This window comes from Tauraco erythrolophus, chromosome 2, assembly GCF_009769465.1.
Source record: "Tauraco erythrolophus isolate bTauEry1 chromosome 2, bTauEry1.pri, whole genome shotgun sequence".
In the NCBI taxonomy this organism is placed as follows: domain Eukaryota; kingdom Metazoa; phylum Chordata; class Aves; order Musophagiformes; family Musophagidae; genus Tauraco; species Tauraco erythrolophus.
Window position 1 is genome coordinate 102,238,382 of NC_141466.1, and position 26,027 is coordinate 102,264,408.

A 26,027-nucleotide genomic window follows, 5' to 3' on the forward strand; every position below is an offset into this window, starting at 1 on the left:
CTGAGCACCACTTTGAGGTTCAGCAGTGAGGGACACCCTCCAAACTCCACCTGCTTTTCCACAGGAGCCTCTTAGCGATACGAAATTGGTATGAAATGCCAAGTGAATACACAGAGGACTAAGTGCAAAGGAAAACGCATCCTACGGAGCTATGAGGAGGAGGAGCACACAACTAAGAGAGTCACAGAAATGTATATGCCCCGTGGGACCAAAGGGTCATTTACAAAACCTGAATCCAGAACACAAGACTTCTACTTTTGCTTAGACACCAGACAGAAAATTGCTCTTTGTGCAAGCTGTGGAATGACAAAATTGGAAAACAAACTGTATGGTGGTTTTGGATGGCCTTCCTGCCATGGCAGGCTTTGTGTTTCCCTTGCATTTGTAAAAGCTAAATTGGTGCTAATTGGATAATAATAATTTTTGTTGAAGACGACAGGTGGGCTGAGAGGCTGTTTGTTCTCCTGTTAACCACTCATTTCTGAAAACACAAATACCTTTGGGGGAATTTAATTTTGCCAGACTGGCCCTTGAGTTTTCTGAGCTAAACTTGTCACCATGATGTACTGAGGTCAAAATCTCAGAAAACACATTAAAGAGGTGGGCAGTAACAGGTCTGTCCCAACTACCGCTGCTTAAATGATTTTTGAGCACTGCTTCAGTTGCTCTTAATAAACCTATTTATTGGAATATGGAGTAAAGTTTTGTGCTTAGGGTACACAATAGAGAAACACGGGATCTGAATCCTATTTCTAGATTCATACAACTTTGTCCTACTTTTATCTCTTTGAGAACATGGCAAAGCAAACAAAGCTCTCTGCTTCAAAGGCTACATCTCCTAAGAGATGAGCTATTCCAAGTGGTTTGGTTTTTCTTAAAATTGTGCTTTTCTGTCTCTTTATAGGAGCACAAAGCTTTTTATTGTATACCATTTCTTGAGTTAAAATAGTATCGTAAGAACCGTCAGGACTGAGAAGTCAGGCTCTTTGTGAAAGACTGCTGTAATGTTTACTGCTTATAAAAAAAGAGCTGGGTGTATGTTCACTGGGCCATGTGTGGACTGTGTGTGTGAGGGTGTGGATCTCAACAAAGTCTTTCTGTATTCAAACCGTTACAAAGTTATTGAAGTTAAATTGGTCTTGACGGAACAAACAAACAAAGTTATACTTAAAGCAGAATGAGGGAGATTTTTTTAAAAAAAAAAAAAAAGCCCAGCACAGCCACTATGCTTTAGCATTCTGCCAGTCTGCTAGAGCAGGCGGCAGGGCAGCGTAGCACTTCTGCCGAGTACCCACATTTTGTCTTGAAAATACTCATGGCTTCTTCTACTCTAACTCAGGCCAAAGAAAAAATTAAAATGCAAAACTCTGGGACCCCTGGCCACTCCTTAGAGGGATGGCTGGCCTCATCAGGTGTATCTGCCCTGCTAGGTAATAAAACTAGATGGGTGCATTAAAAACTTCACCAGGACTCTGTCTGTCCTACTCATTTGGTCTATCTATATCAAATTTTCGTTATTAACAAAAGAAGTTGGTCATGATTTTTTTCTTAAATATGGCATATACCAAAAGCCAGTTTTGTCAAATGCAAATCTTTGGCTTCAGATATAATCACTTCACTGTTGTCTCCATAATGCGTTTTCCTCCTGAGCAGGGATGGAAGGACAGGAGGTCCTTTCAAATGCTTATTTGCATTCTCACCTATTTTAAAAATATTCCCCAAATATAAGTCAAATGGCAAACTGACTTAAACCCTCATATGAGGTCCTGTGCCTGCATATTTCTGTTCTATGAGGACATAACTGGAAGCACAATACAACTCAGTTTCCTCTCAGTCAGGCACAGACTGGATCCCACATGTATGCTCAGAAACCTAACTGGGACCAACACTATTGGCATTCCATCTTCCTGCACCATCCTATATCCTCCATCGCTCCTTCTTCAACTCTTCCATTAAAACGTTCCAATCAAGAAAAAGTAAAAAGACTATAACTAATTTGGTCTCTTGCAACCAGGAACATACAATTCCTCAAAGCAAGCCATACCTTCAAAGTAATGCAAAATATAAGCTTTTCAGCATGCCAATGCCAGAGAACCAGTTTGTGATGCAGCCTTCGGAGCTGCCGCCTGCACATCTCACCCTGTGCAAAATAGATTTGTTTCCTTAGCCTTCTCTCCTCTCATGCATGCTGCCCACAGCAATTATGGGCAAAAAGCCCTTCCCTCTCCTCTCCCCAGCACCCTAGAGAGGTCACAGGGATGAAGGGGAAAAGCCAATGCCACCTACAATGCCACGTTACCCTCCCTGCTGTCAAAACCCTGCTCCCCTCCAAAACACTGCGTATGGTTTTCTTCTGTTACACATAAAACAAAAAGGCTGAGACTGTATGCACTGGGACACCTGAAGTAGTTCCAGGATTTTCTGTCATATTCAGATTCAGTTTTCACTTTTGTTTCGTGGATTTTTTCGCCACAGAAACATGTTGCCACTGTTTCTGTCTCCCCGTAGCTCCCGTGGCCCTGCACGGGAAGAGACACTGAGCATCAGCTGTGCCACCAAGGTAACAAAATTGCCTTCGTAGAAAGACTGGCCTTTTTTTTTCTGACTAAAACACCCTCACTGGGGATCCTCCTCGACACAAAAGCATTGTGCAACTGAACTAAATCCTCACTTGGATTATTGAATTGTACCACTGATCACCATTTCCGTATTACAGCTAAAATAATCCTTCCTGTAAACCACTTAGCCAAGATAAGTGGAGCAAGGGAACATTTTAAAATCGCTCTCCAGGAATGGCTGAAGCAGGCAATTAACAGAATTAACCTGTTTTTAATATTTATATCTCACAAACTTTTCTTTACAGGCTCGTCACCTTGCAAAAGCTGTTTCAACAACACAAATACATCCCACCTAACCACTGGCAAGTCATAGGCCTACATATACAAATTAGTTTTGGAAGGCAAAATATAAGGGCTGGAGTCTCACACATTTTAAATGAGGGAAGGCCAGTCTTGCCTGCTTCGTATCACATCTGTTGTGTATCCTCCTGAGGAAAAGCCAAAAGAATCAAGGCACTTCATGCCAGCTAACTAGTTTTCGTTCCTGGGTGTTGAAAGGTAGCCAGCCTGTATTTTGTGTGTTGCTCTGTCACAGACAGAGACTATGAGCTTTCCTAAGGAGATGGCAGATGTAATCCTCATTTTCCACAAGGATAAATTTCAGCTTCATGTACGAGGGCAGCTCTCTTTTGTACCCACTTGAGCTTCACCCTGAAGGTGGGTGCTTCCATTATTAAGGTCCAGCATGGCTACCATTCATTGAGGTACTTCCTCAGAAATCTTAAGTGTTTCTCTAACTGAATGCTTCAAAAATAAAAACTTAATGCTCCCTGGAAGCAGATCTGTCCACACCAGGTGAGCTGCAACAGGGATACTCAGATTGCAGCAGCAGTCTGCTGGAGAAGGCACGCTGCCCTCAATGATACCAGCCCTGAACCGGAAAGACACAGCCTCTTATGGAGAAATGAGCAGTGTCAGCCCTGCTGCGTTGCTGCAGAAAGGCCAGAGTACATTGAACAGGGTTTAGGCATCTGACTGGCACATGCTGGTTTTCCTCCTCCACTCCTCAGCCTGGATTTACATTCTTGGCATAAGCTGCTCCTTCAATGCAACTTGTCTAGCAGCACCGAATTTGGTAAGAACAGCTGAGTGCTTTGCATTTTTATGTGTCTAGTGATATGTCGCCTGTTGGAGAGAAATCAATATCCTTCCAGGAGGGAAGCAAGAGCCAGGAAGATCTGCTGGGAAGAACCTGAAATTTTCATGAGGTCTCTTACTTCTCTGGCCTGGCTGTTTTTTTATAGCTTTATCATAATCTCAGTAAAACATGAATGAAACATCCAACCAAAACTATCTAGTAAAAGGCATACTGGTTTGTTGCCTGGTTTTAAAGAGAAATCTCTAAAATTCTCTACAAGTTAAATCCTCCAGAGGAAGCTGTTGTGCTTCACTGCTTTGTGAAAAATTTTCCCCATAAATCAATTCCCACTATTTAAGACAGGGCATAAAATGTCTTTTTTTTTCTTTTTTATTATTAAAATAAGCATATGTATCTTTAAAGGGATTGTACCAGTCTCTAATTTTCATTTATAATTGCTTATGCATTAAGTCTGGCAGAGATATGCGAATGCTGCAATACAGTGAAGTCCTCTGTTACTCTCCTCTAGCCTGCCACTGAATGGCCCCAGTAATTCAGAGGTACGTTTTTATTATGTACCTTTTAATAATGACTTATTACCATATTGTTGCTTTCCCCTCCCTCCAGCAGCAAAATCCTATTGGTATCTCAATATTTTCATCCTGAAAGTATTAACAAGAAAAAAAAAAAAAAAAAAAAAAAAAGAGAAGTAGTCTGTTTTATTGTGGTTACATCACAGGACATTTCTAGTTACAGCACACTCGCTGCTAAGTTCTCAGAGAGGTCAGAAGAAGGTCAGTCACAAGTTTCACACTTGTAATCTTGCTTTCATCCACAGCTGCTAACACTGCTAGTTTATATGGTTACATCATCACATTGTTTAATATAATAATATTGCTTAGCACAAATTTAAAAAAAATATTTGAAGGATGCAAAAACCAACCAAGATGTCAATCCCGTGAGTTTTTGTGTAAAATGCGAGCATACGTATAAGCCCACTGATAACTCTACAGACTTTGCAGGTTGCCAGCATGTCTGAATTTCAGGAGATCAGTTTCATTAGACAGAAAACTTCATACTAGATTCGGGATGATCTCATAAACTTAAACCCCAAAACAAACACCAAAAGCACAGTAGTACAGACAGGACTTTCTGGGGAAACAGAGAACCAGAAGATACTTAATGAGAAGGGATCTCTGGCTTACTCACATGCAGGGAAGATGGCTACCACCATATGTAGACAGGGAGACATAGTAGATGGTATGAAATGCCATGGAGATCCCAGGGAAAATCAGGCAGCTGGAGACTAGAAGGATCTCCATTTTTTTCCACTCGAGGAAAGTGTAGGGAGTGGAGGACATAGCACTTCGCTTGACCCAAGATCTTCCCCTCCCCTTCATTTCGCCACCAAAAGGAGCAGATAGATAACCAGCAAAGGTTGGTTGCTTTTCATTGAGCAAGAGGCTGCAACCTCACTTCAGAGTTGCAGATGCTCTGGATGTCTTAGCTATGCTCTAGATTAACTAAGGATTAAGTACTTTCCAGCTAATTGATGATAGCATCCTGGGCCAAACCAACCGTAAAACAGTTCTTGACTAAGGTCCGTAAGGCATCATGTCGTTTGAGATGTTCTCTAAAAAACAAGAACAGAAATCCTGGGTGCTCTTCAGTTTGTTAAAACCAAAGTAGCTAATGCTTATGGCTCTTAAGTTGCCTCATCTTCTGCCAGTGAACTCGAATTCCCCACTCAGCAGGAGGAGGAAATACGGCAGGAGTACCGTTTTGCCTAAACTGAGATTTGAGATGGATTAAGCGAGCCACTGAATAGCTGTCTTGGTAACAGACTGTACTTCTCGTCCTTGCTTATCAGGTCGACACAGGAGGACATTTGGAAGGACTGTTTGTTTTATCCAAGAAGACAGAAACACATATGGAAAGGAAAAATCAGCGGAGCTTACCTATCATCACAGTAGGTAAATTTCATGTCCATGCTATGGCGACTCAGGAAGGTCTTGCTGTCCAGGGGAATATCGATGTTTGAAGGATGCTGGATAGGCTCACACATTATTATAAGGCAGGTGAGAAGAGGCTCTTTATACCCACACAGAGCATGAGGAGGGCAAGTGTTATACACTTTAACTTGTCCAGTGCAGTGCAAAACCTGAAATAATGATTTCTGAATGAGAAACATACTTAGAATGTACTTTCTCTACATGTCAAAATGTCTTTTTACATCAAAAACACTACCTTCCACGTGGCAGACTTGAGGTTAACAGTTCTGCCTCTGTTGGTAACAGTGCATTTCATCCTCATGAAGAAGTCACGCTCAGTTGACATCTCTTTGCTTTTCTTTCCAAAGCCTGGACCTGTATAAGGAAAACGGCAAATGAATTTTCTCAGTTTTGCTTCTTGATTTCTTCTACTTATAGCATGAAGGATCCACTAGGAATAACAGACTAATTCTTAGATAATTTACCTGCAGAGACCATCAAATATGCATGTATCATTGAAGAGCAGTTTGTAGAGCTCAGACCTAAAACTAAGTGGAACTTAAGTAGGACTTTGTGTATTTAAACTTAATGTTTTAGCTTGCACCACATAAATCTTTGCAAAGCATTACAAGTGAAAACATTATGCCTGTCTTAACTTGATGAAAGAAAAACACTAAACAAACAGTTCTTAGTGCTACCATATATAAGCAATATTTGGCAAAACAAATCTGCAAAGTATTGAATAACAGTTAATGATTATTCTAGGAATGAAAATTCCCTTTACCATGACTAACAGATCTCTACTGCCATCCAATTACTTAATTTAGTTATTTAAAAAGCAAACAGTGACTCTTTCCTATTTTTGTTATTACCATTTTTCAGACTCAGATTCTCTCGAATTTCTTCGTGGTCACATGGATGAGTGAAGTCAAAAATGCTGTGTCCAGTTAATTCCACCTATGCAGAAGTAAGAACTATATTTAGCTAAATAAAAGCAAGTAATAGTATTTATCTGTTTTTTAAATACCACCTATTCAGATGAAACTCATCACTAGAACCAGGTGCATCAACAGCAGCTTTGGGCTCATTTCCAGGGTTTTTAAAAGAGGAATTTAAGAGGAGTCAAAGATACCAAATTTGACTGTGATCTGATCAGTGGTGTGCAGTGGGTCAGAGGAGGTCTGATTCAGTTTCCTTTATCCATAATCTGTGCTGTGTTCTCTATTTAACCTGTTTACCTTGACTACACAACCACATCAAATGGGTGATTCCTGAAGGTGCACTAAAGAGCATGTACATCCAACCACAATCCTCTGGAGATTTTGGCTGTCTTTAACAAGACCCCAGCCCAGGCGTGAGAAGATGCTGACTGGGAATCAGGAGAACAGCCTTCTCACCACAAAAGCTGCACCAATTTTTCTAGTGTCCCTAAAGCATCTGCTTTTTTCGCTGAGATCCAGCGATGCTCACAGACACAAATCCTGTGACCCTCCCTTTGTTTATCCTATGCATAACTTCTCATTTTCTCCCAGAAGAATTCCCTATCTTTGAATTTAGACAGTGTGGTTACAGTCAGCACCACCAGTTATTTTCAATATAGAAGGAGAAAATACCCCAACCAACAAAGCAGAAAAGGGTGGATCCAAAAGAGCAGCTCTCTGCTCCCATCCCATAGTCTAAGGCACAAGCTGAATAAATGTCCATTCTCCTCTCTACGGTAGTATCTAGGAAGACAAGTTTGCAGCCACCAAAGACACTACAACTTTGATAGGGAGAAGGAGAAAACACCACACTGTTGTGTCTGGCATTCAGGGCACCTGTCTGAGAAATAATAAATTTTATTTCCAGTCTTTTCTGCAGTGACACGCAGCTGTTTTTCTGCATTTAGGCATAGGACTCGTTTCTAGGAACTGTATTACAAAGACAGGAAAGTGTTAGGAAACAAGTTACCTGGGTAAGACCCATGTATTTGTTGACATTCTCTGACAAAAAGATCATGTCTCCATCCTGTGTCACCACGGCAATAAATCCCTCCAAAGCTTTCAGGTACAAGTTGTCCATCTGCTGGTCTGCCTCTAGTTCATTCTCGTTGTCAGCGCATACTAAGAAAAAAAAGAAAAAAAAAGCATTTAAAGTCTTCAGCACCCTACCCAGCCTTTTTCAACACAATCACATCTAGTTACAAGGCAAAAAAATATTTTCCTGCTGTTAGAATTTCCTTTCCACAAACCCCTTCTGGTGGGGCCTTCCTTGAGAAGAAAGCCGTCTGCACAGCGTATGAAAGGGATGTCCTTATCACTAGAAAGATATTTTTCTAAACTTTTTGGCAAATGCAACAGACCCTCTGTTCACCCTTAGTGTGTTTCTGCAAGACGTGTTTTCAGTACGTAACATCTATATACCCAGACACAGAAGTCTCTATTCTTTGTGCACGTTCTTTTGGCCACACGCAACCTTCGTATCTCCTAACAGGCACAAAGTATAGGGCAAATTTTACAGAAGGGTAAGTAAATTTATGCATTCCTAACAAACGTCTAAGAAAAGATGTTTCCATCAGGTGAAGTCTTCTGAGAAGTTCAAGTACTTTTCCTATGAAGTATGCCTAAATAGACCTCTCCACTCGGTACGGAGAGGTCTGTTAATGCCACCTTTAGTAGAAAAAGTAGAAAAAAACACTTCCTTCAAGCCCTTTCAGGGGAATCTCTTCTTCATCCCATAACCTCAGTATTCCTGGGAAAAACACTGATTCATCCCACCAATGCCTGCTTTTTCATCTGCACACGTTGGAACTCCCTAAGTGCTGCTCCACCGAACTCTGGCAAGCTTTGTCACCCACCTATGCTCCTCCTGTCCCGCAAGGAGGAGAGCCTCAGTCCCCACTTACACCCCTCATGTTCGCCAATGCAGATTCATGAATCCAGTGCATCTTATCCATTTTTGGAGAAGTGCCACTTGTGCTGAAATCTAAGGCCATGCTAGAATACTTATTAAAGCTTTTTTTTTTTTTTCTTTTTTGGTTACTCATTTTCCTGTTGCTTTTTGGTTGTGCTGTAGAGACAACTGATGGTACTGTGCATGCTCCACGTTGCTCATCTCCTGTGATGGGAAGCAGTAAGTGGGCAAAGCTGGAGGGAGGGAGAGGGAAACACTGCTCCTCCTAATGCCAATCACCCAAGTGCCAGCTCAGCACTCTTGCTTTTCCTTCTACACTTTTAAGCATGCTTCAGCTCCATGAATAAGAAGCCTGCAGGAGACGGTTTGTAGATGACTAATATCGAAAAATTTCTGTGTAGGAGCTGGCCCATTAATTTCTTGACATGTCATGTGAAACTTCTAGGATTATTTTTTTATAGAACTATTTACAGATATCGACTGCATCTGGTCTGTGTACCTCAGACATGCTGTGGTGAGCTTTATATTTTCAGTTATCTTGCACATTTGCAATCAGCCATTGCAAGTATGCGTAGTGGTAAGGCTGTGATTTCAGGGGAAAAAAGCAAACAAACTAGAAAAAAAAACCCTTATTGTCTCAGAATAAAGAATAACCAACTCCAACCATACACTGCTGAAGATACAAGGCCATGGGTAAGTCCCATCTAGATCAAAGGTCCTCCATAGCCCAAGGCAGCAAGGATGACTTGAGAGGAGTCGCAGTGAGCTGCTCTGTGCCCCTGCCCGGTGCCACAACAGTGCTCCAGGCTGGGCCCACCACTGATTTGCTGGCCAGAGGCTCCAGCCATAATTGCATCAGCTTTATTTGCAAGAACAGTGAGATTCTGAAACTTTCTTGTTGCTTGGAGATGTTGCTCTTTGTTGGTTTCATGTTGCAATTTCAGCATGCAGTTTTTGTTCTCTAGTACACATTTCTATTAGCACTTGAGAAAAGTATTTCAATTTTTGTTCTTATCCTCCCTGCAACACCACATTCATCATTTCCCTTCATGTTTCTTGTTGAAATACTAATTTTGGAAGAAGTCTAGAAGCAGGAATGGGGTATTGCTTTGTGAAACATTATTAGAAGTGGTTTGGCTTTGAGATTTTTTTGGATAGGGAAGGGGCTGAGCCAAACTAATGCAGTTTTAACTTTGAAGTATTAATGAGCTATGATTAAAGGACGAGTCCGATCTATATACCTCTTATAGGCATGCAGTTGCTAAGGATAGACAGCAAGCAAATGCAGAGGGATGAGCACATGCAATGCAGAGCCCACTGAGCCACTGTTTGGAACAGATGAGTGGTGACAAAAACGATGCTGGTTGCTGTTTCTGCATTCTCCTCCTGCTCCTCAACATCCCTCCTTGGCAGCAACCCATTACCCATTGTGAAAACACAGGCATGAACAGACTTAGCCCCAAAGCCATTGGGAGCACTTAGTGTATCACCCTTTGCTTCTCAACACGATCGTTTGGTAGTAGGGAAGAGATGACGCTCTCTGGGGATGGCCAGCACAGGCTGGGCATTTATCATTTCATGTCCCTGCACTGCAATTCTAACTACACACACAGGGGCCAGTTCCTCCTCGGCACAAAGCAACCGACTTCAGGAAATTACATCAGGGCTAGCATTTAAAATACAGAAAATACACAATAATATATTTGAATAGTATGCACTTTGACCATAATGACATTTAGGGAAGGAAAAAAAGAAAAAAAAAAAAAAAGAAGGTAAGTGACCATCTGCTCCCAAGCTTGTTTCTGCTGTGTAAAGAATGTCAAGGGTCTTTTTTTACTTTTCCGGAAGCAAACAAATGGTTTATTCAGCAGGGATCATGGCCATAGCCCAAGACAATCAGCCAAGTGTGGGCTCCGAGAAAAAAAATGACTTTTCAGCTCTAACCCCAGACCCTTCTTTCCATTTTTTTTTTCCCAGCTCATTAAGTTTGCATTAACAAAACATGACCATTCAAAGGCAGGAAGGCTATTCAAAGCATTTGTATTCTTAAATGCCTCCAACAGTGAAAGACAAACACTTTACTTGCATTATCAGATGATTAAGTTTGCTTTTCCATGTATATAAATTATATTACTTAGGCAAACACACACAGAGGACATGGGATCACTCACATCGGGGCTGCAGGTTCAAACCCCTAATGTCCTAGCTGAGCACAGCACTTAAAGATATAGTTGGCTTTAAAGCACGTGGTTACAGGGTTTGTAGGATCAGAGTTCAACGTTTTTTATTAAAATTACCTTCATCCAGCTGGAGGCATCTGTGACATGGACTTGGGAGGAGGGAAGGAAGAAGTTTTGAGCTGCTCTGCACCCCCTCTCACATAACCCAAACGCAGGACCAAGGTGTTTTGCAGACACCTTCTAGCTTCCCTGGTAACTCAACAAACCCCACTGCATCCCCTTCTTCTCCCTTAGCAGCCTCAGCCACAGCAGGCAAGGGGAGCTGGCAGAAACAGATTTCTGGTAGCACTTAATAAGGCATGCTCACGCTTCAAAGACGGAGACAGCTGTATCAAGGAAACTGTAGGCACTATCAGGCGCATAAAGGTAGGTGACAAGTACCTCCAGGGGCCGCTGTGCTGGTGCTGCCTCTCTATTCCTTGCCTGTCCCCCATAAGCATCCCCCAGCAGCCTGCCCAGGGAAGCCCAGGCACTGGGGAATGCTCCAAAGGCACTCACGTCTTCTGGTGTGCCCAGGTTCTTCGTGGTGGTTGCAAACACAACAGTCTCAGAAGCTGTCATCTGGGCTAAACCACTGAAGCATTTTAGCTACCTGAAGATCTTCAGTCTACAGCAAAGATATATGCTGGGCATCACTGTGGCAGCCCTAGCTGCCCTATATCAGGTAACTTAGTATAATTATAGTAATATAAATAATAAATAACAGTCCCTCATGTAGCTGCAGCTACAGCATTATAGCTTGTTCCCCTTCTCCTGTGAAAATCACTAGCTACTAATACACGGAGGATATACACGCATTAGGAGATTGATACATCAGAAGCAATACAGTTATTGCCACTAGCAAAAATCCTGTTTGCTTTAGAAAGAATCTATTTTGCTCCCAGAAATCCCTACTATCTTTCACTTTAGCCAAGAAATTTCAGCTTCAGATGGAAAACCAGTGAGGAAGTTGGGACCAAATGAAAGTAGGAGGTTAGCATGAGGAGGTGGGGGGAAGTAGGAGGTTAGCATGAGGAGGTGGGGGGAAGTAGGAGGTTAGCATGAGGAGGTGGGGGACAGAATTTAGTTTCCAGTAAGTCTGAGGTCACTATATCATGGTAGCAGGACCCTATGTAGACTTGCCAGAATTTTCCAGGTCTTAAAGAACAGTAACTGTGTACTCAGTTTGCCCTGATTTTTAGGTAGAGGTTTTGTCGTCAGCATTGCTTTTCAAAGTAGCTGCGCTAACTAAGTTTTGAAATAAGGATGCATTCCTTATATTTTCCTGCAACTTTTTCCATTCTACTAATGGGAGTATCTTGGTTCAGGCACCATGACAGTATAGCAGAGAGACTAGGCTGCAAAAATGCCAGTTTAACTATAAATTAATAGCACATTCAGCAGAATGAAGTACTGTAATATTATTGTTCACATTATGGTTACATTTATGGATCTCAGCCAAGACTCTGCTCATGTAGCACTGGGAAGCCTACAAAAGAGGGAGAATCCCTGTCTAGCTGAGATCGAGAGAACTTGAAACATGTCAGAGAGTCACAGAAGAGCTCAGTGGGCTCCCTGAGGCGACTGTCAGAGCTACAGCAGATCAGGAACAGAGCAACCACGTCCCATGTCCCAATTTGATAGGTCATCCACCATTCATATTGCCCCAAGGCAGTATTTCTTGGTCTGCATCAAATTTTGATACAGTATTTTTCAGTTCACGTCTCAGTCTTCATCAGATTTTGACAAATACTTTTTAATCAGCTCTATTTTGAAAAATTTTCTAACCGCTGAAGTAGAATTTATTCATCAACAAGAAACTTTGAACTGTAATGGCAAACGCTTATTGCAGTGTTTATGATAACCTTTTATGCTAAAAATAGCTCTTGTAAACAAGCTTGATTAATTCCCACTGTCAGGATGTGCACTGTTCCCAAGTTTAAGAACACTTTTTCCGTAGATACTTGCTCATTTCCTTCAGTCCAACCTCTTGGAATGAGTCTGAAGGCTCAAAAATCAGGCTCTCTGTACAAGAAATAACCGCTCAGGTATAAACAAGCTCCTAGCAAAGAGCCTACACTCCTCTCAGCATCTTTGATCTGACTCAAAGGAGCCATTTTGGTCAGTTCAGAGTTAGAGAGTGATAAAAAGGGTTTTTACTGGAGGTCACATCGTCACCTCCACTGAATTTTCACGGCTTTGTTTCTAATCCTGGATCCTGCAAGTACCAGAAAGTTGCTTCGATATTGCACATAATAGACAGCAGGCTATAGCTGCCACTCCTGAGGAGGGCTGTAAAAACTGACTGATGCCGGCAGGCAGAACTTGGGGAAGATCTAACAGCAGCTCCATCCTGCATCAGAGAGAGCAGCTTTGAGACAGACTTGTCTCTTCCTGGTTTCTTGTTTTGCATCAAAGGAAAGCAACTGATTTTTCTTTTCTTTCTTTTTTTTTTTCTCTGTCTTGACAGGGCAGTACATCCTGTTCAAGGGGATATTTTCAATGTGTTCAATAAAAGCTTTCAATTTAGATACATCAAGAAAAAGTTGCTCTTAAACTTGAAGCTTCCTGAAGGGCTCTTATCTCCAAGTGCACAAGCAACTTTGATAAAGAAAACACTTATGTTAGCGTTGTTTTGATTGCAGAGTTTGTATCTAGCCAAATCATTCAGAAGCTGCTCCCAGGAAGCTGCTTCGAGTCCTGCGGCCAACAGTGTTGAATGGTGGGACGCAGAACCCTGTCAGACCAGGCTTTCTGAGCCCTGTGGGACGTTCTGGTGCACCTTCTCAGAAAAGGGACCTCACTTTGAGCAGCTGACGCACTCAGCACCCTGCTCCACTCTCATTCCCAGCAGCATGGTTGGCACAAAACTATTTTTCCAATTTAATAAAAGCAAACAAGTAGGCATGCTATTTTTAAAACGCTGTTTTATGCCACAATGGTCTGAGATTAGATGCAGCTTGTCCAGACATTCAAAAACAATGCCCACATCACTTCTCCCTACAGTTTGTCATCTCCCTTAAAAGCCTAGAGAAAAGCTATTTTTTCCCTTCTGCTCCCTGCTGGCTTTCCGGCTCTGTTGTCTCCCTCCCTTGAAACAACTTCACACTGGCTTCCTCGTGGCCTCCCTTCTCCCAAACAACTTCCCGTCTGCTTCCCTGTTCCCTCCCCATTTCTGTTGCTGTCTGCCTGCACAAGAGAAACTCCCGTCCAGTTTCCTTTGATGGATCTCTGCATAGAAAAGGCACCCAGTGACCACACAATTGGGATGGAATTAAAGAAAGCTGATAAAACTGTGTTTGCCTCGTTTGCCTGACTAAAAAGTCTCCAGCCCTGATACACCGAAACTCGCTGGTACCAAAGAGCTCTGGTTCCTGTAATGTCCTTACCATCAGTATGATCCAAATAAATACTTAAAATTATTGGCATCATGTGCCAATACTGCCCATACAGGCTTCCTAAAGTGGATTCTCTTCCTCATGTTCAGGTAAAGAGAGACTGTCTGAGGTGGCCTTAGCAATTATTGCAATGTTAGCTATTAACCAAGACAGACATTCTCTAGCAAGAGACAGTTATTTCTCTTTTGTCATCTATTAACACCTTCCCCGCCCCCCCCCCCCCAAAATAAAAGCATTAGGCTAATTTACTAGCTATACTAGAGAATAACAGCGGACAAGTACTGCTATCAGTTTTTCTGACTATACTAAAGGACTTAAGATCCAATATCCAAAAGCTCCACTACTGATAAGCATCAATCTATTTTCAGCTGCAAATTTATGGGATCAAAACCCTTATTTGAAATGAACAAACATTGATTCTAAATTTATCCCAAGCATTTGAATGTGATGATGGCAAAAATGTATTATGCCAACAGAATTACGAGACATCTTGAAAAATATTTAAGAGGATCGTAATTAAATGATATTTCTACTTAGCATTCCAATTATACTGTGTACTGTTCTGCTCACAACATGGAAACAGTATTATAAAGCTATTGTTTCAGTTTGCTTCCTGTGATACTAATCTCAATCAGGCAGTCAGACGAACAGCCTGCATTTCTAAATGTTAAAGGCTTCCTCTCCAACATTCCCACACAGAACTGCCTACTGTGAAAATCAAAGGGAAACGTGTTACTAAGTAAAGCAGCAACTTTTATAAAGCAAAACCTAGTATTTTTTACCCTTTTGAACTCTGAGATATACAACCAGCTATTTCCTATTATGATAGGATACAAGGGCCAAGCTCAGGCCCCGCAACGCCTGCAGGAGACATGCACCCTGCAACCCAGAAGCCAGGATTTTTGGAGGCACGTAGTGGGAGAGCTCTCAATGAGGGCTCAGATTCATGGGCTCTGCCATTCACCTGCTGGAAGAATGTGGGCATAGATTTCCCTAGGTCTTGGCTTCCTGACAGATAAATAATCATTATGCAGACACAGCTAGTAAAACAGCCCGAGTTACACAAGTGAAAAGCCCTATTCCAAGTCAGGGAATAATAGGAAGGGGCATGAGACACTCAATGCCAGCGGACTGAGGCTGGCAAGTTGCCTACAGCCGCCTCTGAAATCCCATCTGGAGCATCAGCTTGCAGAAAGATGAGGACGCAGTCCTGGGAAGGCCCTTGCTCTCTCTGCTCCCAGCAAAACTGCCATGAAATGAAGGGATGTGCTCCCATCTGAGAATCATGCCCACAAACAGAAATATAAAATAAAATCTGGTGTTCCAGTCGTTTTTGATAGCATAAATAACAAAAATGCTAACCAAGCAGTAGTTTTTTTCTTTACTGCCTTTTGAAGCATTTTTCAAGCTGCACTGCAAGCTTATTTTACTGACATTGTATATATACATAAATGCAGTAAATGTTATTTTAATGTCCTAATTAATGACAGAAGGAATACTCCCACTTGACTCCAGTTTACACTAAGTGTCTAGCCCAAATAATCAAAACTATTTCCACAAAGATAACATAAAGCAAAGGGGAGGTCTACGGGCTGAGGCAGGCGTTTGCTTCTCATGCACATGGCAGTTCTCCACCTCCCCATTTCCCAGTTCACCTGTCAGAGACGACACAGTAATCCCCGTGCTCCCCATCAGTCGAATCAGGCTCCTCAAATGCAACACGGAATTAACGGCCAAATTCCAGTCTGCTAAAAGTAAGTGTGAAACGGGGGGCAGCTTTGCTTGGGGCTCAGAAAGGGTTTAGCACAAAAGCGAGAACGGAGCGTGGACAGGCATGACACAAGCCCAGTGCCCGTTTGCTCCACGGTCTTGTCAAAACATGATGAGCAGCAAACTTCTTCATCTGAGAGCCAAAAGCTGTATCAAAACCCTATTGCTTTGAATTAAATTGGAGGGCCTTCTAGTGAAAGCCAGTGCCCTTATAAAGACTGACGTTATTCAGAAGCCCACCATCAGAGACTTAAATTCTGCTTTTACAGGAACAGATCAAAAAAACAGCCCCCGTCAAATATTAGCTGTATTAAGCAGCTATCGTACGGCAATGGTGTTAATCAGTCTTGAAAGGCAGTATATTTCTTTTTTCAACAAAGCTCACCTGCCACAAAGGCATTGAAATTGCCTATTCAATTTTACAGCCTTGTCTGCTGAGAGCAAGAAAGAGTTCTTGACCTGACAGAGGTTTACTTTGGCCAGAGCAGTACTCTGCACCTGTGAACCTCAGGAATCTCAGCAAGCAAAAACTGTCAGGCAATTGCATGAGGAAGAAATAATACTCTGAAGTCATTTTTCTGGAAACGATAATGAAAGTTCTCTCTCTGACGCCACTTTATTCCAATGAGTGAAAAATTTTATCTTTCAAATATTCAGGGCTTAAATTTTCAGCCTTCTTGTTTAGCTTGGCTAATTTAAATGTTAGCTATACTCAGAAGAATAGAAGCAGCAGACGAGGCCTTTACAAGCAAACAGTGGCTTTCTGGCTTGAGTTCTTTCATTTCAGTGTGTGCTCATTGTCAGAAAATAATATTCCACTCTTCCAGAAAATCGGTGCATTTAAAGTACCTTAAGTTCAATTCCTCAGAACAGAAGCGCTAAAGATTTTAAAACCTTGATCTACATCTCCAGTGTCTAAAGATGCAGCGATGGACAAATCTGCTTTTGACTAACAACACAAATTTTAACGAGAAGATTTACTCCAAGTCAATATTTAGACGGGGGAAGTGCATCAGATTTAAGGCTAAGCAAATAACTAACACAGAGGAGAGCCTCAGATATTAAATCACAGCTTGTCACCTCTGTAACGTTTCATTTCCAGATTCCTTTCCAACTGCTGGATTCTGGTGGTACTTCAAGAAAATGTAAATCAGCTACATGAATCACACTGCTTTTCAAACACTGTCACAGAAAAATCATACATGTATGTGCATGTATGACTATTACATACATATATTGAGTTTTCATCACTATCAAATTATATGAGCCTAAGCCTTAACACAATAGAAGCACTAAATAAATGTTTTATCTGTACATTTTCTTCACCAAGAAACGTCCATGTATTTGAAAATCTAACTTTAAACTTAGCAGTTTCCAGGTAAGCAAGTGTATTTTTCTGATGATTACAGCGGCAAATCGTTTCATGTCAAGTTTCAGACACACGCATTATTTATATTATCTCTTACAGCCCTTCAGAAGTTTGCTTTTCCTACACTATGCCAGTCTCTAGTTCACGTCATATAAATATTTGAAAAGCTGAAGCTGTGTTTTTATGAGAAAGTTACTAACAAAATAGCTTGGTGTACGGTATGTTTAAGAACATTTACCTATCTACGCAACTTCTTCAAGTATTAATTACATGACGAAATCAGGGATGATTTGCAAACACTGTTCAGCAAATAAACTTTTCACAGAAGTAAATTTTAAAACCACATTCTATATAACCACGTTTTGTACAATAGTAGCAGAGCCTAAAAATGCTACAAAAATTACAAAGCACACAGAAGCAGAATTGAATTTTCAGACTAACCAACAACAAACCAAAAGCATACTCTTCCACAAAATGAGATACTTCCTAATAACGTTTATTAAAGTAATTGTTATGGCATGACTCAACTTTTCTAAAGAGAGGAAGTGCAATCGTGACCTTGTTGGGAGTTTTGCCATTAATGAAGGAAAAGATGAAATTTTGGGTCTGCCTTTCACAAACAATGCAGGCATTGTTTTGTTAACATATTCTTGACACTTACAGGTCCCTGTGTGAAAGTTCCCCAGAAACATCAGTCGTTTTCATTGATCTCACAGGCTACTCAAACCACAGATATCCATCAAAGTGATTATTCAAATGTAGGTGCAAACTAAGAACATTGTTGATTCTATCAGTTTTCACAGGCTATGAAAATGACGCTGGTTCACATTTCCTACTAGTCCAACATGAGCAAGATTCTGATTACATCGAATCCATTCACATTGAGTATTTAAAAGTTGTTTGCTTTAGCTCTCTTAGTCTACCTTGTGATAAACAATCTACCTACTACTCATTACCGGCATATAGCACAATTAGTCCTTTCAAATGAAATATTGGACCTTCAGAACTTCCCAGCTGCCTTCTGAATGCACTGGCACAAACACGCTTGCCATGCCAAATCAAAGTTTATTTGTTTCAGCATGGAAGCTTAAGATGTATGTTTGAACTCTGAGTAAACTCTTAAAAGCTTAAAATCTTGTAACTGAGCTTAATAAACCACATTCAAGAATTTTGAGAGTTGTTTTTTCAGAGAGGCAAAACCGCACCAGTTCTTATTTTGGTAATGAAGACCTTATATGACCAACATCACTCCGATTTTTCTATCCCAATTAAAATATGTGTAATTCTGATGAAAAAAACCCCACCAACCTATCTTCAAATCTAGTTGTATTCTCACAAACCAAGCAGTTGTGTCCTGTTCTTACTTTAGAACGCAGTACTCAGAGAAAGAAGAACATGCACAGTCTTACCAAGCTGCCATAAACAAGCACTGACAACTTTTTGTAGCCAGATCTTACCTGAAGATAGAAGTTTGTGAGTGCGTAGGAAACTGATTGCCAGGCGCATTATGGATGCCTTGTCCAGGTGGGAACTGATATTGTGGGGCAGGGGCAGCTCATGTGCCAGTTCATAGAAAACTTCGGTTTCTTTGCTTCTCCTGCATCTCGCTGCATCTCTCGATTTCTCCTTCCTCCGTTCTGAACTGCTCCTGGTAGGTAAAGGAGAGAAGGTAAAAAGCGTTTCTTGAAATGCAATTCACTACTTGAGAGAGGCATTTACAAGAGTAAATCTTCTCAGCAGTGAATCCATTTTGTCAACTGGTTTAAAATCAATTGACCAGACATTAATATCTATTTGCTCCTCTTAAAATGGGAATTAGGAGAGGACTGTCACAGCTGGCAAGGGCTCCGATTCTACAGAACTCAGCCTTTAGATCCCCTGAATCCCCATTGAGTGCAACAGGATCAAGATCTGCCTTAGATCTTAGGGAGATTCAAAACAAGATAGGCAAACTACTCCTCCTGGGACTCAAGAAATTTAAAAAAATAAAAATTTTGTTTGTTTAATCTAAATTAATTTGCTTGAAAAATACTCTGGGATGAGGTGACAATCCATTTTAAAGCTGGAACAATTACAGCGCGTGTGGCTGTGTCATAGATATAATGACTTGCAATGGCTGTCCCTCACATTAAAATACAAGTAACAATAGGGTCTCAGACTATGTTTGTATATACAACTGTATATACAGCTCTTAAACTTGACAGTACTCTGGAAAACCACCTTTGCTTGACCATGAAGGATACAAAATGGGGGATTTCTTGTTGCATGCAAGAAATCCCTCCTTCATAGAAGCTATTCTAATTAAATTGCCATTTCTCCATTGTCTATGAAAACGGATTCCTTCTTGAGTAAAATAACATAACCAATAGAGCCAGCCTCCTTCGAAGTCCACAGAGAACAGAAGAGCAGGAAATAACAGAGAGGAAAACATTTTATGAAGCAAGTGTGCAAAATTAAGCCGCTGAGGGACATAAAGCTAAATTTAACAGGCGAGACACACAAGGGTTATATTTATAATGGATCTGGGATAGGACAGCTTAAGAGGGAACTTCACTGACTCTAAGGTTCTTTTATAAAAAGTATAATTCTTATTTCAGAACATGAAGAATCTGAATCCATTCAAAGCCATCAGCTATCTCAACCCCACATAGCTCTGCTGATACTGCAAGTTTCCTTCACTTGCACGCGTTGAGGTTTTGCACCTTTGTCACGCCAACACAGAATACGTTTCTTTTCAGGCAGAGTCCTGTAATACTGTACCAGTATAAAACAGCACAGCTTGGATGAGCACAGAACAGAGTGTGGAGAAGATCAGCGCCGTCGTTTTTGCTGTTGTGGCTGCACATTCATTTCTAGAATCACCAGCAGCAGCTCTCTATTTGCAAGGTCTCCTAAAAATGAAGTATCTTGTAACCTGCTTTTTCCAACATCAGTATAAAATAATAAGCCTATAAACTAAAAATGGATCAACCAAAAAAAAAAAAAAATCCTACCAAAACAGGATATTTCAAGAAACATATTTTCTTATGTGAAGATGATGATAAAAACGAATATTAATTGCATGACTTAATCCTGGAAACTATTCCAATCATGGCTAGTCTCTTATAAAACTGCATAAAACAGAAAAATAGTATTAATACATAGTAATGTATTCTAAAGAGGACAACCATTTCTAGAAGAGCTAGACTGTCTGGAAAAGCTTCTAACATGGAAACCGCAGGTGGCTTCACAAATTAGAAAGAAGGAAAAATAGCCAGGGTGTGTGTTAAATGCTAAGAGTAAAGTTCCAGTAAGATGTTTGCTGGGGCCCAGGCAAGGCTAGGCATTCAACATCATCATCCAAAGCAGAAACGTGCTCACACCACATCAGTAGGGCCCTCGTGCTGCAAAACACATGAAGCTGGGTATATACTTAGGGATCAGATAGGCGCCCACCAGTTGGTGTGCTAACAGGGCAAGGGGCCTCATAAATGCTTACTGTATCTTCTCAAGATCCATGATCAGCCCTCGGCAAACCTCTTTCACAATTATTTTGCCCGAGGCGAATATTTTCTAACATGCCATCTGTTACAAGAGGTATGCACGGGATGAAACCTACACACATTTCAGCACATAACGGCAGGATCCAACTTTGATAGTGACTTCAGGGGCATCGCTAGAGCGAACACCGACTTGCTCAAGTTTGAATCTAAAGGATCAGATATTCATAAGGTGACATTAACTGCTTACTTTTATCCTTGCCAAGTACGAGCCATGCTACATCCATGTAAGAAAAATTCCCTTCGTACAGCTGCCCGAGAAGGTACAACAGAAAATGCCCCGTGTCCTCCTGGGGCAGCTGCTGGGAATAGGAGGGCCATGTGAACTACTTATGCCGATGCTTCTTTCAGAGGCACGTCTTGCTCTCTAAAGAAAAAAGTGTCTATACTGTGCCTATAAAGATGTCAGACTAAGAATGAATCTTCTCAGTTTCTTATTCTCCCAACAAAATAATAGTTTACCAACAGTAGAAACAAAACAAAACCAAACAGAACAAAAACTACATGGCAGTATTTGCAAGAATTTCCAACTGCAGCTTAGAAAATTTAACTGGAACCATAAACGTTTGAGCTCTGCTCTAAATCTAGAGCCCACAATTTTCACATTAGAACCAACTTGGGCAAAACAAGATCCAATCCCTCCTCGTTTAAATACGAAACTTTGGGAACCAAGGCCAAAGCTGTGTCGCAATTCACGCAGTAAAAATGGGTTGTATAAGACAGGGTCTCTCATGACGCCACTCCGGCCACAAAGAAAAATATTTAGTTTTGCTAACCTCTGTAAATATAATTTTGAAGTGTGGCTAATGAGACAAGCTGGTTTCATTAACCATGGGTTGCTCAAGGTTTCTAATACTAATGCTACGAGCAGAGAATGATTTTATTTTTTTTTTTTCCCCCTCCGTACAGCAGAGGCTTTCCCTGAACACCGCTTCCGACTGCCGCGCTCGGCTTCTCTGCAGAAGAGAGAGACATCATCGTTCCCGACAAGAGCTTTCTCACATCGGAAAACGCGGGCAGGAATCAGCCTGCCTGGTTGCCTTCAAAAGACTTTCTTGCTCACCCATTATCGTGTTAAATAAACAAACAATTTGCTTGTTAAGCATTTCCCTCCGCGGCTTCCTGCACCTCGGTTTCCCGGCCCTCCTCCCCTCGCTCCCCGCTCAGCATTTCAGGCACTGGGATTAGCGTTTCGCCCCGCCGGGCTACCCGCAGCTGGAGAGGGGAAAAATGGAGCTACTCCGCAACTGTAGGGGCTGTCTGAAGAAAGGCTGACACTCGCTCCTCTTCACACATCGTTAGGGAATAGAGAAAAGGCTCAGGCTATAGCTAAGCTGTGAATCATTCCCTCCCACCACATCAACCACCCACTGCGGAGGGGGGGGGGAAGAAAAAAAAAAAGGCGCACATGTGCACTTCACCACTGGGAGAAAGCGATGCCAGCAGGAGCAGACACCTCACTCGCCCAAACCTCTGTCAGGTTTTTCAAAGCGCAGAGGAAGAGAGAGGAGAAAGCCACCACAGATGAACCCACCCGCACACTGGTGCGCGGCCCGGAGGTACGCAGGGAAGCCTCCTGCTTGCTCCCCACCGCTCCTTCCTTCGGGAGCCCCGGGATCCGGCCGGATAAGGCCCTGCTTGGCCACGCACGCACCCTCACACTGCAGTCACAGCCTGACCGTTCCTGATAAAATGACAAGAAAGGAACAGAGAAGCTCAAATCTCTTCAGAGATCAGAGCGACCGTGCTCAGGACCAGGCCTTGGGGACTCCACTCAGGACATGACTATGCCGAGGGTGGTCGGGAGGCTGGGAAAGAAGGAAAAGGAGGGCACTGCTTCCCAGCGAGGACTCTGCCAGGGCTGCCGGACGATGGTCCAGGACTGCGGAGCTTATGCATGCACAAGCCGTAAGGAATGGAAGAGTTAAGGCGGCGCAGGCAGTTCCTTGCCACAGAACACAAGTATGGCACTGTACCCCCAGGATGGCTGTTTACATGATTTCCCACTCCCTCCTGGCATGTTTAGTTTGCACTCTGAAAATAGAATTTACAGGCTGACACATGTGAGCAAAGACGACAAACAACTGGCAAGTATTTGCCTTCTCAGGTGAAGCTCCTGAATTTTTGGTAGCAAAAGCTCTCCATGCTTCTCCCAAGAATCCAAACAACAAACTGGTCCCCAGGGTACACTCACGCACAGGAACAGGGCATGCGATCTCACCTGCCAGAAGTGTCTGAAAGGGTGTAGAGGAATGCCCTGTGCAGACCCTGGGAGCCAGATTCCTATCCCCTTGCTCATCTTCGACAATCCATTGCGACACAATGCCTGCAGATGAAGATCTTGCACACCTGGGGTAAAGATCGTAATCTGGCTTTCCGAAGCCTCTCTTACTGCAGGACTGGAAACTCCAGGCACGACAACTTATTGGCAAAACCTGAAGCCTCACGTAACCGATCTGGCTTAAATAACCTTGCAAAATTATCATGCCAGTTTAGGGACTGTCTTTCCGGCGCTCACTGCTGCGACAGCTCTGGACTCCGGCAGTTGGGAGAAACACTGCGGCAGCCAGCCCGGGGCCGGGGACTGCGCTGCTGTCACTGCCCTGCCCGGGCACCCGCAGAAGGTACCTGCGGCTCAGACACAGCGAGGATCAGCCCCAGGAGCACTGGGGCAAACAGACCACCCCCTGCACAGGAGCTTACACTCAGATGTACAGCGTCACTTGCTGATCTGAAGTAGGGTTAGATACCCACACAACTGCCGTCCTCGGCTCAGCAGGGAGGGACTGACCTCATGTTTCGGTACTGTTTCCGCTGCCTGTGACCATACTTGCTCTCTACAGTTTCAATCCTACCAGTGCTTCATCTCCACCAGTAATCCCTGCCCACCACCTCCATCCATACATCTCCCTGGTCCTTCCCACATGCAGTTACCCCCTCAAAGCCCTTGGTACCCACTCAGTTGAAGATGGTGCCGGGTGGTCAGCTCCAGCGATCCTCTCTTCTGTCAAGGACATCGATGGCCTCCTTTAAGCTGATAGAAAGGACTTGCTGAGATAGCAAACTTCTGCTCAGGGCTTTGCTGCTCTCAACGAGTCCATGTGGGTCGATACTTTGGTTGTGTACACACACACTTGCTTGTTTAAGGCCTCGCAGCACAGTAATTGCCCTGAATTACACTCCCACCTCGTAGGCTCCAGATCACAGAAGCTTTCAGAGATTGTAATTGTAATCCGCACCTCGCATAAAAATACCTTGTGTGTAATCCGGTAGCCTTCACTCGTACATACATACTGTGTGACACATTCGTACGACGCTTTGAAATACATAGTTCAGATTGACTCGCTTCGGTGTACTTCACGATTTTGGTGACCCTTGGACTTTGCTTCAAACTGCCATGTATGCAAGCTAGTAAAACGACAAGCATATTACTTTATATCCAATGGCTGGTTATTAAACGTTTCTAGCTCCAGCACTTTAAAGGTCAAGAATCCACAGTTAATTAAGCTGTCACATGAAATTTCTGTAGTAAACACTCATTTCAAATGGTTTAGAGTTAAAGCTTCAAATGTTAACTTGCAGAACTAGAAAAATACATTCTAGGGATGCAAAGATAAGAAAATATTTTACAGTACAAATAAATGAAAAAGCTAATCAGATGCTTAGCATTAAAAAGATTTTCCAATTCGAACCAGTAAAAACTCAATAAAGATAAAAGGGAAGGTGTCCCTGCCCATGGCAGGGAGGTTGGAACTAGATGATCTTTAAGGTCCTTTCCAACCCAAACCATTCTATGATTCTACGATATTTTAACAGGCAGCACTATTTTAGATAACAACAAAGATTTATTTCAAACTAGCAAATCCATTTTTTTTTGCTGTGTTTATATCTTGCTTTTCCTTCTGCTCGGTAAATTCCTAGATGATTTGAACCAGGCTAATATTTAAAAAGGAGTTTCGCTGCCTATGAGGCACTCTGTCGCTATCTCAGAACCATACTGCTTGTCAGCCCCAGAGGTGTGCTTGCACAGACACCAAGCAGCCAGCATTCATGCTTACTTAGCCTTAAAATTCCTTTCAAAAGTTATTTGTAACCATTCTACCTGACAAGCAGTTTATCCTGGATGGCATGCTGTGCTTTTGAAAGCCTCCACCTTCATAGTAATAAAAGTGACCATCGGTAAATAAAAAGCGCTACAAACAGCAATTCACTCGCTCACCAGGAACTCGGGCCAAACTATGAAAGCTGTGAATGACAACCATACACAGTCCCCTACAGATCCCTCCTTATACCTCTTCCAGGGAAAATAATTATTTCTAAAGTCTGAGAAGATATCAAATGCCCAAGTTCAGCACACCAGTAAGAGCAATAGGAAGGGGAAGGATGCAGACTTATTCTTAGACAGAGAGAAAAAAATAGGCTTGAAAATATGCAGAGTGAGCACACGGCAGGCAAGTGCTAAAGCACTGCACATTGGGATACGGTACCCAGTACACAGACAAAACAAATAGAAACGATGCCAAGAGGTGGAATTTGTTAGTAGAGGAAATGAGAGTTCGAAGGTAACAAGAAAAGCTACTAAGAGAAAGGGCTATTGCAAAAATAAGGAAATGAAATGCCTTCCATCCTTCCTTTAAAGCTGCCCTAACTTACAGTAAATCACCACCGACTCCTTAGTTTGACTGCGGGATTTCTTGTGTTTCTGTACATACCCACTAAATAACAAATCACTGCTAGTTCAGTAAAGCTTGGCACCTACTGCCGTATCAGTAAGTGATGCAATTCCTTTCTCCAAGTTTAAAACCAAAGGTTACATGAGAGTCAGGAAAATGAGAAATACAAGTGTCTCAGAGACAGATGAGGGAAAAGTTTGTGTTAAGGGCGAGGAATTAATTTCCATCCTCATTAGGGCTTTTCAAAGGATGCTTGGCACAATGATAGGAGACTTGGCTAGTACGACTAGAGTATCAAGAGATGAGGCCTAAGTGAATATCAAACTTTTGGTGTCTTTGAGCGTATTTATCATCCACTAAGTCCATGTCACCCTAGGACCACCACAGCTGACAGTTAAGACAGCCAGGAATACATCTTCTTGTATGGGGAACACATCAGCTCTTTAGATGGGATAAATTCCATATGAACTTTAAAACCAC

At 42.2% G+C, this 26,027-nt stretch overlaps 1 protein-coding gene across 2 annotated transcripts in view; it reads right to left on the bottom strand.

Moving 5' to 3' along the window:
• Positions 1 to 26,027, bottom strand: part of EPAS1 (endothelial PAS domain protein 1) — an 80,887-nt gene that overhangs the window by 17,365 nt on the left and 37,495 nt on the right. Inside the window, exons 2-7 of one of the 2 annotated variants that reach the window (XM_086631690.1) lie at positions 18,793 to 18,983; positions 7,638 to 7,789; positions 6,560 to 6,644; positions 6,173 to 6,235; positions 5,944 to 6,062; positions 5,655 to 5,857 (exon numbers count right to left, since the gene is read on the bottom strand). In XM_086631690.1, coding sequence (XP_086487816.1) covers positions 5,655 to 5,857; positions 5,944 to 6,062; positions 6,173 to 6,235; positions 6,560 to 6,644; positions 7,638 to 7,789; positions 18,793 to 18,983 — 813 coding nt within the window. Of the gene's footprint in view, positions 1 to 5,654; positions 5,858 to 5,943; positions 6,063 to 6,172; positions 6,236 to 6,559; positions 6,645 to 7,637; positions 7,790 to 18,792; positions 18,984 to 23,832; positions 23,892 to 26,027 lie in introns of those variants that run through there. The other variant, XM_086631691.1, reaches the window with a different exon arrangement.